This window comes from Hippocampus comes, unplaced genomic scaffold (assembly GCF_001891065.2).
Source record: "Hippocampus comes isolate QL1 unplaced genomic scaffold, H_comes_QL1_v1.1 scaffold32, whole genome shotgun sequence".
Lineage (NCBI taxonomy): Eukaryota > Metazoa > Chordata > Actinopteri > Syngnathiformes > Syngnathidae > Hippocampus > Hippocampus comes.
The window spans coordinates 745,265-760,457 of record NW_017806239.1 but is presented as its reverse complement, the minus strand read 5'-3'; the positions used below and the strand labels follow the sequence as shown (position 1 = coordinate 760,457).

The following is a 15,193-nucleotide window of genomic DNA, read 5'->3' as shown; positions in this document are numbered from 1 at the left end:
CTTGTATAAAACCAAGGCCAAGAAATGATTTTAATATGACACTCCAGTTAAATGCTGGGAAAAGCTCGGGCATGTTCAAAAGATACACAACAGTGACACTTAGTGGGAAGAAGTCGGTGCCACATGTGATACTGATAGCGTTTTTTTTTTTTTTTTTTGAGTGATTGAAGTTGTGTTGATTTAAAAAGACGTAAATACTAAGGATTAGAGCCAATCACTACACAATGTTAAAAAAAACAAACAATATATCTGTTCTGTGGTTTCCTCCGTGCGTTACCATGGCGACTGTTGCCCGGCTGTGAAGCTAGTCGGTATCCAGACGAAGGCGATGGTGGCTTAAACTAAACCAAATCGATCTCGACATGGACGATTGCGTGCAACTGGGTGAAAGTGGCCCAGTTAAAAACGTAAGTATCACTGTGGCGTTTGGAAAATAACGAAATGAGGTTCTTTCGTCTCTCACCTCGACGCAATCTTGTTACGACTTAGCTAATGCTATTACGAGCCACATAAACCAGGTTGAGGTAAAAAGCCACTCATAAATGGCATGTTAGTAACTTAGTTCTTGATGGCAGCCCCTAATCACCAAGATGCACCATCGTTTGTCTAGTCATGATGAACGGCAACCGGAAGAGTCTGCTTTTGTGATAAAGACACGAAAGCTAAGCTAGCTATGCCAATAGTGAAATTTCCAATCAGACTGAAAGCGGTTAGTACTGTATAAAAGTTGTTTTTACTTGTTGGTGGAAGATTTAGAAGTTCATTCAACTACTAACCATTGGTGACAGCAAGTCGAAACTGTGGGAATGAATGATGGAGGATTTAGAAGTTCACTCAACTACTAACCATTGTTGACAGCAAGTCAAAGCTGTGGGAATAAAGTATTCTATCTATCTATCTATCTATCTATCTATCTATCTATCTATCTATCTATCTCTGAATATGTTTTATTGATGTTGTTGTTGTTATTATTTTACAAATATTGCAATTTCTTAAAATTCCAGATTTACACAAGTGGAACAGCAAGATTTGTTCCGTAATTCATTATGTTTTTACAGTATCTTCTGTCTAATACTCATTTGAGTTCCCTGTCGTCTTTTGCAGTTGGCAAAATCTGGCCGGAGAGCCCGCCTCACAGCAGACCAATCACTTGGAGATGCCCGCAACTCCAAGAAGTCCTCCACATCTGCTTCTGCTGGAGACGTATGTGATCTCATTTTTCACTACTTACAACAAGTTAGGGATATTTGGCTTTCAGGTGAAATTTATGCAAAATATGATAAGTTCAGTTTCATATGAAAGTAGGACATTTAAGTAGAAGGATGCACTAGCGATTTCCTCATCTCAAAGAATTCATTCAAGGTAACCATGGTTGTTACACCACAACAAAAAAATTTCAACATCTCACTTACTCGTCATGTGCCCTCGAGCATCAATTACAGTTTGACAACGACGTCTCATGCTGTTCACAAGTTGATTTATTGTCTGCCGAGGCATTGCATCCCACTCTTCTTGAAGGGCAGCTCTCAGGTCATTGAGGTTCTCGGGTGCAGAGTTTCGAGCCTCGACATGGTGACTCAGCTGATCCTACAGGTTTTCAATAGGATTCAGGTCTGTGTTGTTCTCAATGGAGCCACCATCAGCATTGGATGTGGCCAAAGGACGTCCACTTCTATTCTTTCTGTGACTCTTCCAGTCTCTCGGTATCTCTGTTGCAACCTGCCGATGACACTCTGTGACACTCTAAGTTCAGTGGCCACAATGGCAAGGTACTGTTGATCCATTGTTACGTGTCGTCTTGGTCTCATGATGTAAAGGTGATCATCATAAAGGTTTGAATGCATTTTGGGCTCGTCCCGAAATTTCACCCAAAAGCCAAATATCCTGAACTTATTTGATGATTATTTGCAGGTTATACAGGAAGTAATTATTGCATTGACCACAGAATGTGTTATGCCCCAAATATATGCGTTAATCCAGGATGACGATGAGGTAAGTTGCATGAACATTGTTGTGGTTTTGTACTGCTTCTTTTGCAAACACTCCACAATCAGCTTTATACCATTCCACCGTCTCATTCAAGGGTCATCTTAAAAATCTGTTTCACCTCAATGGTTTGGTACCTTTTCCTTTTTAAAATTAATATGCTATTGTAAAATTTAATAAACCATTGAACACCGGATTGACAAATATGGTATAAAGTATTAAAGGAGTGATTTTTTCCTTATAGTATACTTAAAATGTTTTAGTTGCCGTATTTTTTTCTTCAGCAGATATCAAATGCTCCAAAACCCCCAAAGTTTGTGTCCTCTGAGTTTACCATTATATGTTATGGCGTGTTCTCATGCAGGATTAAAGACAATTATACATTCAGATATTACAGATTTCCTGCACACTTCACAACAAAAACGATCAATAATGTATGTTTTCAATAAGCGTTTGTATTCTCAAACTTAAAGTGGAAATTTTCAGGAACAATATGCCTTTTGAGGGCCACGACATATAGTCTTCAAACATTCATGTTACGTTCATGAAAGCGAGGTATAATAAAACAAACAACAAAGTGGTGGTCAATTAGTAGGCTACTTTGATAAATTTATAAAAGTATGCAAAAAATAAAATCTGCAGTGCACCTGAACATCTAGCAGACTCAGTCACAGTTTTACCAGGGATTTCTCAGCTCATAACATTGGTATTTAATGATGCAAAAAAATGTGTCTAAATATAGGACAAAAATATGCTAGACAAGTCACAGCAGCACCGCCAGTTAAAAGAGAGGAATTCCTATCACTTCATCGCTGGCATTTTTGGAATCAGTCACGTCGCCTGGATTGGTAAATTGCCATGCAGCCAGCACTCCCCAAGCAGAAACATCCCAGCAATGCTGTCGCTTTAGGCTAATCTTCCCAAATTAGGCCAACTTCCTCAATGCCGGGACCAATATTCTCGCGCCCTCTCTGACCCGCTCTGTAAACTCAATACATTTTTCCAGCGTGCTGTGGGTTTATTTACAGTCATCGTTTATCAAGCCTGGCCTCTTCCGCCTGAAATACCCAACTGATTGGTTACATTCCTGGCATCCTTTTAAACAGAGACGCCACTGCCTTTTGGGCTCATACACTTTGGACACGACAAGTTTCCTGCCCTGGAGACCATCACCGAATCCGAATTTAGAAACCACGAGGGCTTAGCTAATTGCTAAAACAGCCCTAACATATTTGGTCATGAGCAATTGGAGGCACTGTAATGTGTGGCTGGGGGCATTCACATATTTTCGTTCAGTAATATATCGAGAATTCAAGCTACCTAACTCATGGTTTGTAATTCAGTGGAGTCCTCCTAAAAATGCAGAACACATCAAACGGCAAACGATTTGAAGTCCAGTGGACTCAACTCTGTCGACACAATTTCCGGTCTAAAAATGCTACAAGGTGTCACAAAGCAAACACCTTCCTATTCCCTCTCCATTATGTGTTTATCAGGCGTCGTTGCATGTTGGGTAGCTTTACTTTTGGTTTATCATATTGTACAGTAGATATGGTGTCTAAAGGGATGGGTGAGTACTCATATTTAGCGATTGATTTGAGCTCACGATTTTAAAAATCTTTTTTGAAGCAGCTCCCGTAGTTCAAAGTGCACTTCTGCTTCCATCAACAAAAACGGCTACGAAAAGAGTGATGCTGGTTTTACAAAAGTTGTTGCCAATAAAAAGAAAACGAACTAACCCGTTAATTTGTTTTGAATATCGTCTTTGTCATTTGCTTTTACTACACGTGAAAAGGAAAACCCATTGAAGTCAGATATCAGGATAGGCTCATTTTGTGAAGCAGCCCCAGTTTTCCATAACTGCTGAAATTGTTCAAACTGTTCATTTTATAATTCCGCTGTATTTTGATGAAAAGACACTCACTAACTATACAAAATTGAATGCTATAGTTGAGCCCCAGTCCTCCCTATAAGTGGGCATCTCAATCGGTGTGTACATCGCGTGAGCTCCCTCCCTCTTCCTGTGCCCAACAGTGACGTCCAGATTTATAAATAGCTCGGGGAAAGGGGGCCAGCCATGAAAAATTATTTCCTATTTCATCATAAATGAAAAAAAATTCTTCATGAGCACTTCGTCCTCTGCAGACTCAATTTGGTAATGAGAAACGTTGTGGCCTGTTTTTTTTTTTTTTTCCACATTCATTTGTCTCGTGCCCCTGATCGTGAGCTCAGAGGAATGCATTCATTCAAGGGCAGTTCTCAGGGTCCCACTCTCAGCATCAGGATGCATACTTGTTTTACTATTTTCAGAATCAAAGAACGATAGGGAGAAGGTCATTTTTTTCCCCTGATCATCTATTTTAAGGTCAGACTTCCATAGGGTGCTGTCCCATTCCCACACTCTGTGCTCCATATGTTGTGGTCTTGGATGTGAGGCTGTTCAACAGTAAATTCATGCAGCGTAACTATTCAAGTGCACTCGTGCTTATCGCATCCTCAGAACAACATTTCAATTAAGGCCTAAGGTCTGCTCTATTTCACTGGTGGGCATCTGGATTCGGTGTTGCAGACAAGCTCTCCCCCTACTGGCATTGCTGGGAAACCAATGGTTGTTCCTTAGTTTGGACGTGCAGTTCATTGAGAAAATGTCCAAGCACTGGTCGCCAGCCGATCGCAGGGCTTATACAGGGGATATAAAAAGTCTGCACACCCCTGTTCAAACACCATTTTTTCCCAACCTTTTAAGGTGATCCACAACCTGCACAAATCAATTCATTTGTATTGACTCTTTTTGAGAGAGGAAATAAAAATAACCAGCTAAAGTAATGTGGTTGCACGAGTGTTATACTTTCACAAAATCGAACGTTTTTTTTTTTCTGTCGTAATATTATAAGGCATGTTTGGTGCAAATACAAAACTGAAAAGCATAACATACGCTACAGAGAAGCATAGTGATGGCAGCATCATATTTTGATGTTGTTTTTCTTTGGCTGGGACCCAGACTTGGCACAAGGTGCACGGAATTATGAACAGTTTGAAATAGTAGTCTGTGTTCGCCGAGACTGCTGCTCGAAAGCACCCCCCCCCATCCCCCAAACAACAAAACAAAACAACAACAAAAAAATAATCTGGAAATTATTTCTCAGGCACCTTAAATTAGGGATTTTTTTTTTGTCCGAGTCACTTATTTTTCATTTTCTGCTTATACCGAGTCCTGATTCCTGATACCTCTGCATTGCAATGAAGAAAAAATGGAAAACCACATCCAAATTGTCTCAATTATTTCCATTTTTTAAATATGACTCAAGTTATCCCAAGATGATAACTTTGTATATGGCTGTATATCAGCAGTGGTTCAAATTGAGTAAATACCCGTAACTGACATATTTTATTCTTGACTTTAGAAAATAAGAAAATGTTTTTCACAAATCTCTCGTGTTAAATTTTCTTCATCCAGGACCCTCCTCCCAAACCGCCAAGGAGGCAAGGCGGCTGGGCAGAAGAAAGCTCCGGATCCGGTCCTGGCAAGTACGTCTCTTCGTCTTCCCTCTCCATTGCCCACACTTTAGACAGCGAGCTGTGTTCCCGCATAGCACGTTATTAATGGACCTCGATTCGGTGGAACGAGTTTATTTATCAGTGCATATTTGGGCCCGAAGCTGTGAATCAACAAGGTTAGAGCGAGCCAGTCTGAGCGGGGCCCCTCTCCATTTGTCTTCATCTGCTAGCAAGGTAGTAATTGACATGGTTAATACATCAGCCACAGGAGGGCACTGTTTGCCAGCCGGTCCTTCCATGACAGAGGTGGCGGACCCTTTATCACCCCATGTGAGCCGCTGTACATGTGGAGCACAGCACAACATGGAGACAGTCATTAAATATTTACGACAGAGCATCTCCTGTTCATGTGTCATATTGGTGGGGTACCTGCCATGCGAGTTCTCCAGTTTTCTTTGCAAGCGATCGCACAGGAACTTTTAAGGTGAAGGGTCATCTGCGTCCTTTACTGCGCCGTCAGTGAAAGCAGGCCAGCCAGGAAAGTCTGTAGCCCGTCCCTCCTTTTACCGGAAGGTCAGCGTGTCACTTCTCTGCATTTTTTTTTTTTTTTTTTTTTGGTCACCCAACTTCATTCCCAGCCTCAAAGCCATTGGAATACAGGAGGTGTAAAAGGGTTTTGCACGTGCATTGATCCTCTCTGAAACAAAGTAAGTAATGGCCCCCCTGGAGCCAGCAAGGACTTTTCCCTTCAATGTCACCCCTCATGCTCAATCACCGCCGCCCTCCTCCCACTAATCCCAGCGCAGAAATCCCGGGATTTGTCGATCTATCACTTCTAATTGACACTAAATGATCTGTCGGTTTATTGATGAACCTTTGAAACCGGGTTGTCACAATATATTTTATCCCTAACAACTTTTTTTTCAAGACAGTTTTACCATGTCTATCGCTTTGCCTTACATGAGTCTTAATCAAGGAGCCAGTAATGTGTCTTAAGTGCGGAAGCTGCACCGCCCCCGCCCAGACAGGACACAGTCCAAGGGCAGGCAGGTACATGAAACGCTCGGCTCTTTTCTGCCCTGCCCGATTGGACACCTGCTTCCCTCATTGTCGGCATTACAAAGTCGGGAGATGCATCAAATCACTGAGGGAGCTGGAAAATAGTAGGAAATAAATACTTGATAAATTCATAACGGCCGTAGGATGCTCATAATAGATTATAGCATAAGAGTCACTATTCGGGTTCCAGTAACATGACGTGTACATGCATCCATTAGGTTCTGATTGAGGGCGTGATCGGTGGCGGTGAGCTTTACTTGCAGCATAAATGAAAAATGAATCCCAATTGCTTTATGTTGCAAACAACAGCAAAATAAAATGGGACCAAAGGTTTTTTGTTTTCCTGCCGACACACACGTTTTGCATCTGTCAGTTTGATGTGGAAGACGGGAATACTTCAAGTAAAATCAGTGGAAAGTGTTCTCCGCCACAGGCGGTGTCATCTTTGCTACCAATAGGGGGCACTATGTCACCAAAGAAACAAACAAACATTTTACCGAGTGAAATAGGATTCATCCTCTTTGACACACACTGACTTATCTTTACTAATGAAGACAGGCAAAACCCCATCAAAATATTGACTGTATTGTTGACCATTACGGTTTTTTTTTACTAAATGCGTTTGCTGCGTTTGTTGAAACAGAGCTGTCATCAAAACACTGTTTTAGTTTTTGCACCGTGTAGCACTCGTGAAGTCTTTGATTTGATTAATTTAAACAGCTAGCACATTTCATACACAGGGGAACTCAATGTGCTTCATATAATTAAAAGCACAACATTTAAAATCGTTGAGATGCGATCGAAAGACATTTAAAATTGAAGAAATCAAAAGTAGCTTACTAAAAATTACTAGAAGAATGTACAGTGCAAGAACAGGGATTTTGGACGAATAGATAAATTTTTTTCTTATAATACTGTAGATATGGGGCAAGTAAGATTTTTTTTTTTAACCTGCATGAATTTAAAAGCATAGACACCTGGGGCTGACTGCGGAATAATTCAGCAGGAGAGTTAGTAGAGAAAAGCAGTGAGACACAATTGTCGCTGACCACGCTGCGATCCGAATTACTATCATAAAATACATATGATATTTTACCGAAGGAAAATACAATTGTTAAATGACCAGTGCCTTACAATTTGTTGTACTTTCTGCACATCCACAGATCTTCAAGAAGAGCAGCTGCAGACGACCTGGAAGAGTAAGCTGACTCAGCCACTTTGTCATCCATAGTTCCGAGTTCTGCTGATTGAATTCAATGAGAGTTACATTTTTTTTGTGCGTGGATAAACATAGACCTTTAAATGTAAATGTTTCCCGCGGAGTAAAGTGGAATTGGCGCTCATCGAGCCTGTCCTTGGTTGCACCTAATCCTTACCTTCCAAGAACAATCACTTAACATGATTGAAAAAAACCAGCATGACTGAGTTGTCATCACTTTTATTGCTGTGCGGAGCCAAGCGCTGCTGTTATTCTTGGACTAACAGTGAAGCTGTGACCAGAATAGACGTGGTCATGTGGAGAGCAGGTAGAGGATGCATGCAGGCATCTATTTTTGAGGCATCGTGGCAGCTGGCACTCTCTATTAAAAGGGTATAAAATAGATTGGCCCAGTTCACAGCCTAAACAAAGATCGTGCACGGCTTCTGTCTTGTCTTAGTAATATGAAAAACCAAAAAGAACTCTTGGAAACAATCCTTTGTAGGGCAGCGTATTTGATCGTCCAGAGTGCATAGTAGTCGCTCAAGGGTAGCTTGCAAGTTGCTTAGCTTCAATGAAGGAGAGGCAACAAAAACTTGAGCAACCAAATCTCCCTGTATGTAAGATGCCCTCACTATTTAGGCTGCATTTAGAAAGTATTCCATAATGACTACTCCCACGCTCTCTGTTTCTACAGCCGCCGGCTGAGACCACAAACTCCCCCAGGATCAGATGATGATGGAGGTAAGTGCCCCTTTACAGTCCCCCACCCTGTGTCTCTCCTCACAGGAAGATAGGAACCCTCCGGTGACTCCCCAGCACATATATTCTGAGCAATAGTGCAGATAAGCGGGCCGTCAAGATTGGAGCGGCGACATTTCTCCTTGGATGCTATGTGAACGTAGAGCGCTGACTCTGACCACTGACGTCTTCTAAATAACCACTCGCCTTTTGATAAACATGAACATGTTCATTAAGCAAAATTAGATCCCCTGTTGGACGCAGAATAGTGTTGAGGGAATTCAGTCAGCGCCCCTCCCCCCCAGAATCCCAAGAACGACAAAGTTAATCGCTGCACACGCAACGCGCACACACAAACAGATCTCCTAGGAACGTTTCTGCTTTGACCGACTCACCTGAGAGTCCAGTTCTGTGCAATACAAACAAATGTCTGGGCTGGGCTGAACTGTGAAAATAACCGAAAAGCCCTACAACGAATCATTGGGCCTAAATAGAGTTGACACTTCTGATGGAGTTACAGAGATTCTATTCCGTAATGTCGTTTAAGTAAAAACACGTGCAGCTTTGATTGCGGCAGCTAACATGCGCAGCACATTGCGCATTCTCAAGATGGATCTCACGAGGAAAATTTGTTGAACACAGTACCTGCATCTAATAACTCTCAATATATGATAGAGACAGACAAGTGTGTGTAAAAATTGCTAGTGAGACCATTATTGTAGATTTTCAGTGATCTCGCAGTATTGTATTTCATTTAACATTTTGGTTGTGTTTGGAGTCAATTCCTATCCACTACAGGGGGTCAGCAACCTTTTGGAAAGTGAGACGTACTTCTTGGTTACTAATTAATGCGAAGGACTCCTAATGTAATGCACTCTTGTGACATAACAAATTTGCTTGTTCGGTCTGGGGTATGATGTGAAGACACTGAATATGTTAATTTTCTCAGAATAATTATCAACAGTTATTTAACAAGGTCTGAAACAGATTAATATAAAGACTTTATGGGCTCTACTTTGGTGAACAACATAAATCTTGAGTGGTGCACGGTGGAACCCGGCACTGGAGGTGAGTTAGACCCGGTGTTCATAATGTCCCAGATGAGCGCAGACCAGTGGATATGAGAGAGAGCAGTCTGCACCGTTGTGGGAGTGATCACAGCCAACTTCAATCATGGCCAATCAAAGCGATTGCTCATTCCCTTGACATGGTGGCATGCAGACAAAGATTTTGAGCATTTTTTGGGGGGGGGGGGGCAAACACTGCCTTTGCTGCTGCTTGTTGCCGAACCGTTGAGTATCTGATTTCTCTGATAATCAATATAAATTACCTCACATATTGCTTTCACTGTTTGGTTTTTCACATTGAGTTTCAGTTCTCTTATACCGGCAGAAGGAAGATTTCACTGTGTTGAGAAAGCTCTTAAAATGGAGCCAGAGGCAGGGGCCATTGGAAATTACAGTGCTGAGGGGTAGCGAGATAGCCCCTACCATCTTGATTATGTCTGTGACGCTTATCCCATGTGTCCACTGGCTACGGGCTGGGGGAAAGAGGGGAGTCCAGGTCGCCGCTCCGATCGCCCCATCGGCTGCCCCCGCCACTTCCCGACGGTCGCTTCAAATAGCAGCGCTACTTGCAAACACAATCATCTGTTTCATGTCTCACTGTCTTACACTGAACCGCTGATGTGTTGAATATCATCCCATAACCCTTTTCAAAATGGATTTTACGCTTAGCTGATCGTTTGACTGGACCCCTATGTCCGTCGTAAGAGGCTCGGCCGATGTGCTGAGACGGGTGTGTGCCTGCCAGCAGGTCTACCCTCCTAATATTTACATGCTTCAGCAAAGAAGGTGATCATGTAAAAAGGATCTGCTCAGGCCGCTCGCTAACAGCCCTGATGTGATCAGGCACGTTGTGTGTGTGTGTGTGTGTGTGTGTGTGTGTGTGTGTGTGTGTGTGTGTGTGTGTGTGTACAGTTGGTGGTGGGCGTGGAGAGGGCTCCTCATGATGGAGCTTGCCTGGGCTCTTGTCCTATTTGATCTCTACTCGAGATTGAACGTGCAGCTCGTTTCCAAATATTGTCTGTTTCCAGTGTGTCTCACATTTTGCATAGACAACAGTATGTTTCACATATCGTGCATTTCTGGCTGAAGTGGTGTCAGAGTGGGTGTGGACAGAAAGACAAGCCAGGATGCTATTTGTAAGGAGCCGGATGGCGAGGCTTTTTGATGTCATTGCACTAAGACCATTAAATTTGATTGTGGGTCCAGGGGGGACGGATTCTGCTGAACGCTGTGCTTTGTAAATGAGAGGACAAAGTGTCACCGGGGCCTCATGAATATGAAATACCCGCGCCTGCATTTATTTGGATATCAGAAACACAGATGAATCTTGTCAGCGGATAAACGAGCTTGGCATTTTTAATTTCGTTTAATTAAAAAAAAGAGAAAGTAAGAAATTATCAAGGGGGTGGGGTCATTCTCTTACCTACCCAAGTTGACAAGGAAACTTCAGAAGTTGTCCTCAGAATTATCCATTTTCAACACTGTTTATCCTGAACGGGGTCACGGGGAGTTGCTGGAGCCTATCCAGGCTGACTTCAGGCGCAAGGTAGACTATACCCTGAACTGGTCTACAGTCAGTCGCCAAGTCGTAGTGTTGATGGAATTATAGGTAAACAGGAAATGTGTTTTTCAAAACGGAATGTTTATAATTGGGATTTTTTTGCCCAGATATTAGTTTTACACATCTTGATATTTTTTCAGTCAGTTTTATGATGTGGATGATTTCTTATGACCTGGAAGTGACTTTCAGTTCACAACTGAACATTATCAAGAGTTAACAACTTGAATTTCTTGACCTCCTAATGTGTTTGAGACCATTTGAATTTGAAGGTTACAAACATTTGTCTGGTACTATACATAGCAGCCATGTTAGCAGGAGCGAATTTCCCATCAAAGATAATGGAAAGCATGGACATTAGCTTAGCATTGTCGTAAGCATGCAGCTCGAAAAGAGCGTGTTGTTTCTCCCTTTTCATATCTATGGCTGTTTATTTTTAAAAAAAATTTTAGGCGCGAGTCATTTGCCACAATTATTCTGTTAAATCGAGGTTCCGCTGCATATTATGACAACAATTAACAAATTAACCTTTTGATAATACAAGCACAGGCACTTCAACAGCTCATTTCCATCTTGTCTTTCTCTCGGTCTCATTATCTCCACTCAAATGTTCCTGCTCAAACAAATGTCGAAGCGGAATGCTGCGAAAGTTTGTCTTGTCCTTCTTGGGAGTGGAGCCATCCTCGCTCCTGTTGCGTTTTGCCAATTAAAGCGGGTTCCCACTGTTTGAGCAGCGGGCTGGCGGCTCTGCGCTCCGCAGCTCCTGCCAGGCCTCGTGGTGACATCCGACCCCACACAGATGGGCTCGCGAGCAAACACTCTTGCGTGTGGCTGGAGCCCGCCCCAGTCGGAGTGGCAGAGTGGACACGGAGGTCGGCCCACCGACTACCGCGGGTCCTCGGGGTGGGCAGCGCTGACAGGGCCCAAATGCTAAGGTAGCAGGGGGTGCTTACTGGGGAGCCACTGGCCAGAGCCCCTCTCGCAGCGGGAAGAGCTGCCGCCTCACTCGCTGAATATTCATGGCCGCATGGCTTTTGTGACAGGGCCGCTCGTATGAGCGGCAGAGAGGGAGGGGAGGAACTGCCGCACCTGAAACACACTCCCAAAATACATACCGTATTTTTCGGATGATACGTCGCTCCCGATTATAAGTCGCACCAGCCAAAAAAATGCATAATTAAGAAGGAAAAAATATATATAAGTCGCACGGGAGTATAAGTCGCATTTTTTGGGGAAATTTATTTGATAAAATCCAACACCAAAAACATACATGTCATCTTGAGAGGCAATTTAAAATAAAAATATAATAGAGAACAACAGGCTGAATGAGTGTACGGTATACTAACGTTACATGACTGACATGGCTGGTAATGTCAGTAACGACGTAACATTTTAAGAGTTATTCAGATAACTCTAGCATAAAGAACATGCTAACAAGTTTACCAAACTATCAGTTTCACTCCAAATCAATAAATCCAATGAAATCTTCATCCTCTGTGTCACTTTTAAACAACTCCCCCAACTCGGGAGGTAGACGATGCGCCGCTTTCTCTTCTACGTCGCTTATGTCAGACTCATCATCGATTTATCAACTCAGGCAGAGAGCGCCCATCTTGTGGTTTAATGTGAAAATAACGTGAAATGACATAATCATGTGTTAATAATTTCACACATAAGTCGCTCCAGAGTATAAGTCGCACCCCTGGCCAAACTATGAAAAAAAACTGCGACTTATAGTCCGGAAAATACGGTACATTACATACATTTGTATTCATTTCAAGATTCTTCCATTGTGTTGCGTTTTTAGATATTCCAGTCATTCCAGACTTGGATGAAGTGCAGGAAGAAGATCTCAACATGCAAGTAGCAGCTCCACCGAGGTAGGCCCAGAGACCGGGTTTTCGCCCGTATCCACATACAGGGTCACAAGTGAAGTGGCTTACTCTGAACGATGAGACGATCACACGTCCTCCACACTTGCCTTTGCCACTGAGTGTGTCATGTGATCTGACTGTGATGGAGGAATAACGGTAGGGTATGATTTATGCAACTGTGTTACACCGGGTCCTTTACCAAACAGGTCCTTTGATTTACAGGGCAGTGAGATGCACGGCGACATGTGTCGAATATGTAGCGAGGCTATGGCAGCGGTGGAGGTTATTAGGCTGGGGCTCGCTCTCTATGCGAGATAATATCCACATTGAACTCATTGCAGGGGCAATGTAGCGTATAATGTGCAATAAGTAGGACTGGCATGCGCTGCGAGGCCCCGGCCACTTTCAGAGCCCCCTCACTTAATTCTGACCCGCAGATAAGCAGCTGGGTTTCAGTTTGAGACGTTTAGCAGTTGGCAACCGTCTCTTGCTTTCTGTTCTTCCTTTGCTTCAAGTCAACACGCATACCAACTTTTCTTCTTCGAACACGTGTTTTGCATGAAGTTGATTGAAATATAGATATCTTGGTTCAAATTTTGTCGCTTTATGTCCTGTAATTAGTGTTCAAGTCAACCGGGTAATGACCTACAGAGACCTGGACAACGATCTGAAATATTACTCTGCATTCCAGACTCTCGTAAGTCAGCAACTTCAATGTCTCTCTATATATATGTTCTCTTATTACAGGGTTCCTTAATTGGCTTAAAAATACACGTGTTTTGCATGAAGTTGATTGAAATATAGATATCTTGGTTCAAATTTTGTCGCTTTATGTCCTGTAATTAGTGTTCAAGTCAACCGGGTAATGACCTACAGAGACCTGGACAACGATCTGAAATATTACTCTGCATTCCAGACTCTCGTAAGTCAGCAACTTCAATGTCTCTCTATATATATGTTCTCTTATTACAGGGTTCCTTAATTGGCTTAAAAATGTCTTGAATCAGCCTTTCAAAGTAAAAAAAAAAAACACAAGATAAGTCGGGTTTTATGATGCTAAAAAAAAAAATGAATTGATGTTAAAAAAAGTAACTTCCTGAATCCCCCCGTGGTAACGTAACACATTTGCGACAGTGGAGCCAACTAAACCGTGATGAGGTTTTAGTCAAGACCTTTAAGAGCAGATGCACATTTTATCGGGAACATTTTGAAGTTGTCTGTAAAATGTAATTTCAAATGGAATTAAAAAGTCTTCACCGCTAAGTTAGTCGTAAGTAGGAACCTTGTCTTATCTTGACTTGTCGAGGCAATCAGTTGTGTTTTCCTTTTAACACTCTTTCCTGGGCTGTTTCTTCAGGACGGAGAGATCGACTTGAAGCTTCTCACAAAGGTTTTAGCACCAGAGCAGGAGGTGAAGGAGGTGAGTGGATTTTTTTCAGTAAATATCGTCTCTGATTTCCCACCAAAGAACTGTGCAGCTGTTGTCCACCTGCCCCCCAGTTAATCAAGATTTATGATGTGTACATGAACAGCCTCATCCGTCTTCCCTTCTCCTCATCTTCTTCTCTTTCTCGGTTGCACTTCTGTCTGCCCCCAATTCTTCTTGGGCTGCTCTGCAGGAAGATGTGCTCTGGGACTGGGATCATCTGTTTACAGAGGTGTCCTCGGAGCTGCTCACGGAATGGGATCAAGGAGAGAATGACGAGCAGGCTTCATAACCCACAATTTGAGCACAAAGTCCGGACTGAATAGCGTCCGGTGGGGACTGAGAAACCAGCGACGTGAATCATCCGAACTTTTGTGTGATCCAGAATGTTTACTGTATTTCTTAACTTGTTTATATTGTACAGTTTGTCTTGCATTTCCTACATAAAGTTCACGAGTAAGTGAACAGTGCTGCGTTTTACGTCACTGACTTGGGTACATTTTTGGAGTTTCACCGGGAGTTTTAAAAGTCCTACTGAAATAGGGGGGGCAAAAATATCCATTCTACAGCCGTCATTATCAACACCCTCATACAAGTAAGTCCAAGGTTGATAATCAGCTAAGCTGAAATCCAGTTGATTGTGTTCAAATTAACATTCTTCATTAAGGCCCACAACCTTATTGTTATTGACTGCGCCATTGACTTTATCTTGTAGCTCTTCGATAGGAGCAACCCCTTCTTCACTATTATCTCAAATGCATTGACCACAGTTCCTATTGACACCGG

The 15,193-nt window shown here is 42.5% G+C and overlaps 1 protein-coding gene across 2 annotated transcripts; it reads left to right on the top strand.

Annotated features, from left to right (window-relative positions):
- Positions 1–207: 207 nt before the first annotated feature.
- Positions 208–14,872, top strand: LOC109507762 (intraflagellar transport protein 43 homolog A). 2 transcript variants are annotated; one of them, XM_019857412.1, is made up of 10 exons: positions 208–407; positions 1,105–1,203; positions 1,981–1,992; positions 5,444–5,514; positions 7,707–7,742; positions 8,439–8,485; positions 12,915–12,987; positions 13,603–13,678; positions 14,339–14,401; positions 14,601–14,872. In XM_019857412.1, the coding sequence occupies exons 1-10, from the start codon at positions 363–365 to the stop codon at positions 14,697–14,699; spliced, it is 621 nt and encodes a 206-aa protein (XP_019712971.1). In that variant the 5' UTR covers positions 208–362; the 3' UTR covers positions 14,700–14,872. The 2 variants fall into 2 exon arrangements, with proteins under 2 accessions (XP_019712971.1, XP_019712972.1); XM_019857413.1 differs by lacking the exon at positions 1,981–1,992 and having other exon boundaries at positions 217–407.
- The last annotated feature ends 321 nt before the right edge of the window (positions 14,873–15,193 follow it).

What these genes read in the sequence shown, in the direction of transcription:
- LOC109507762 (XM_019857412.1), top strand. Translation starts at nt 363, where the DNA reads ATGGACGATTGCGTGCAACTGGGTGAAAGTGGCCCAGTTAAAAAC. An exon ending in TCCGGATCCGGTCCTGGCAA is followed by an intron (nt 5,515 to 7,706) that starts GTACGTCTCTTC and finishes GCACATCCACAG; the next exon opens with ATCTTCAAGAAGAGCAGCTG. An exon ending in CAGAGCAGGAGGTGAAGGAG is followed by an intron (nt 14,402 to 14,600) that starts GTGAGTGGATTT and finishes GCTGCTCTGCAG; the next exon opens with GAAGATGTGCTCTGGGACTG.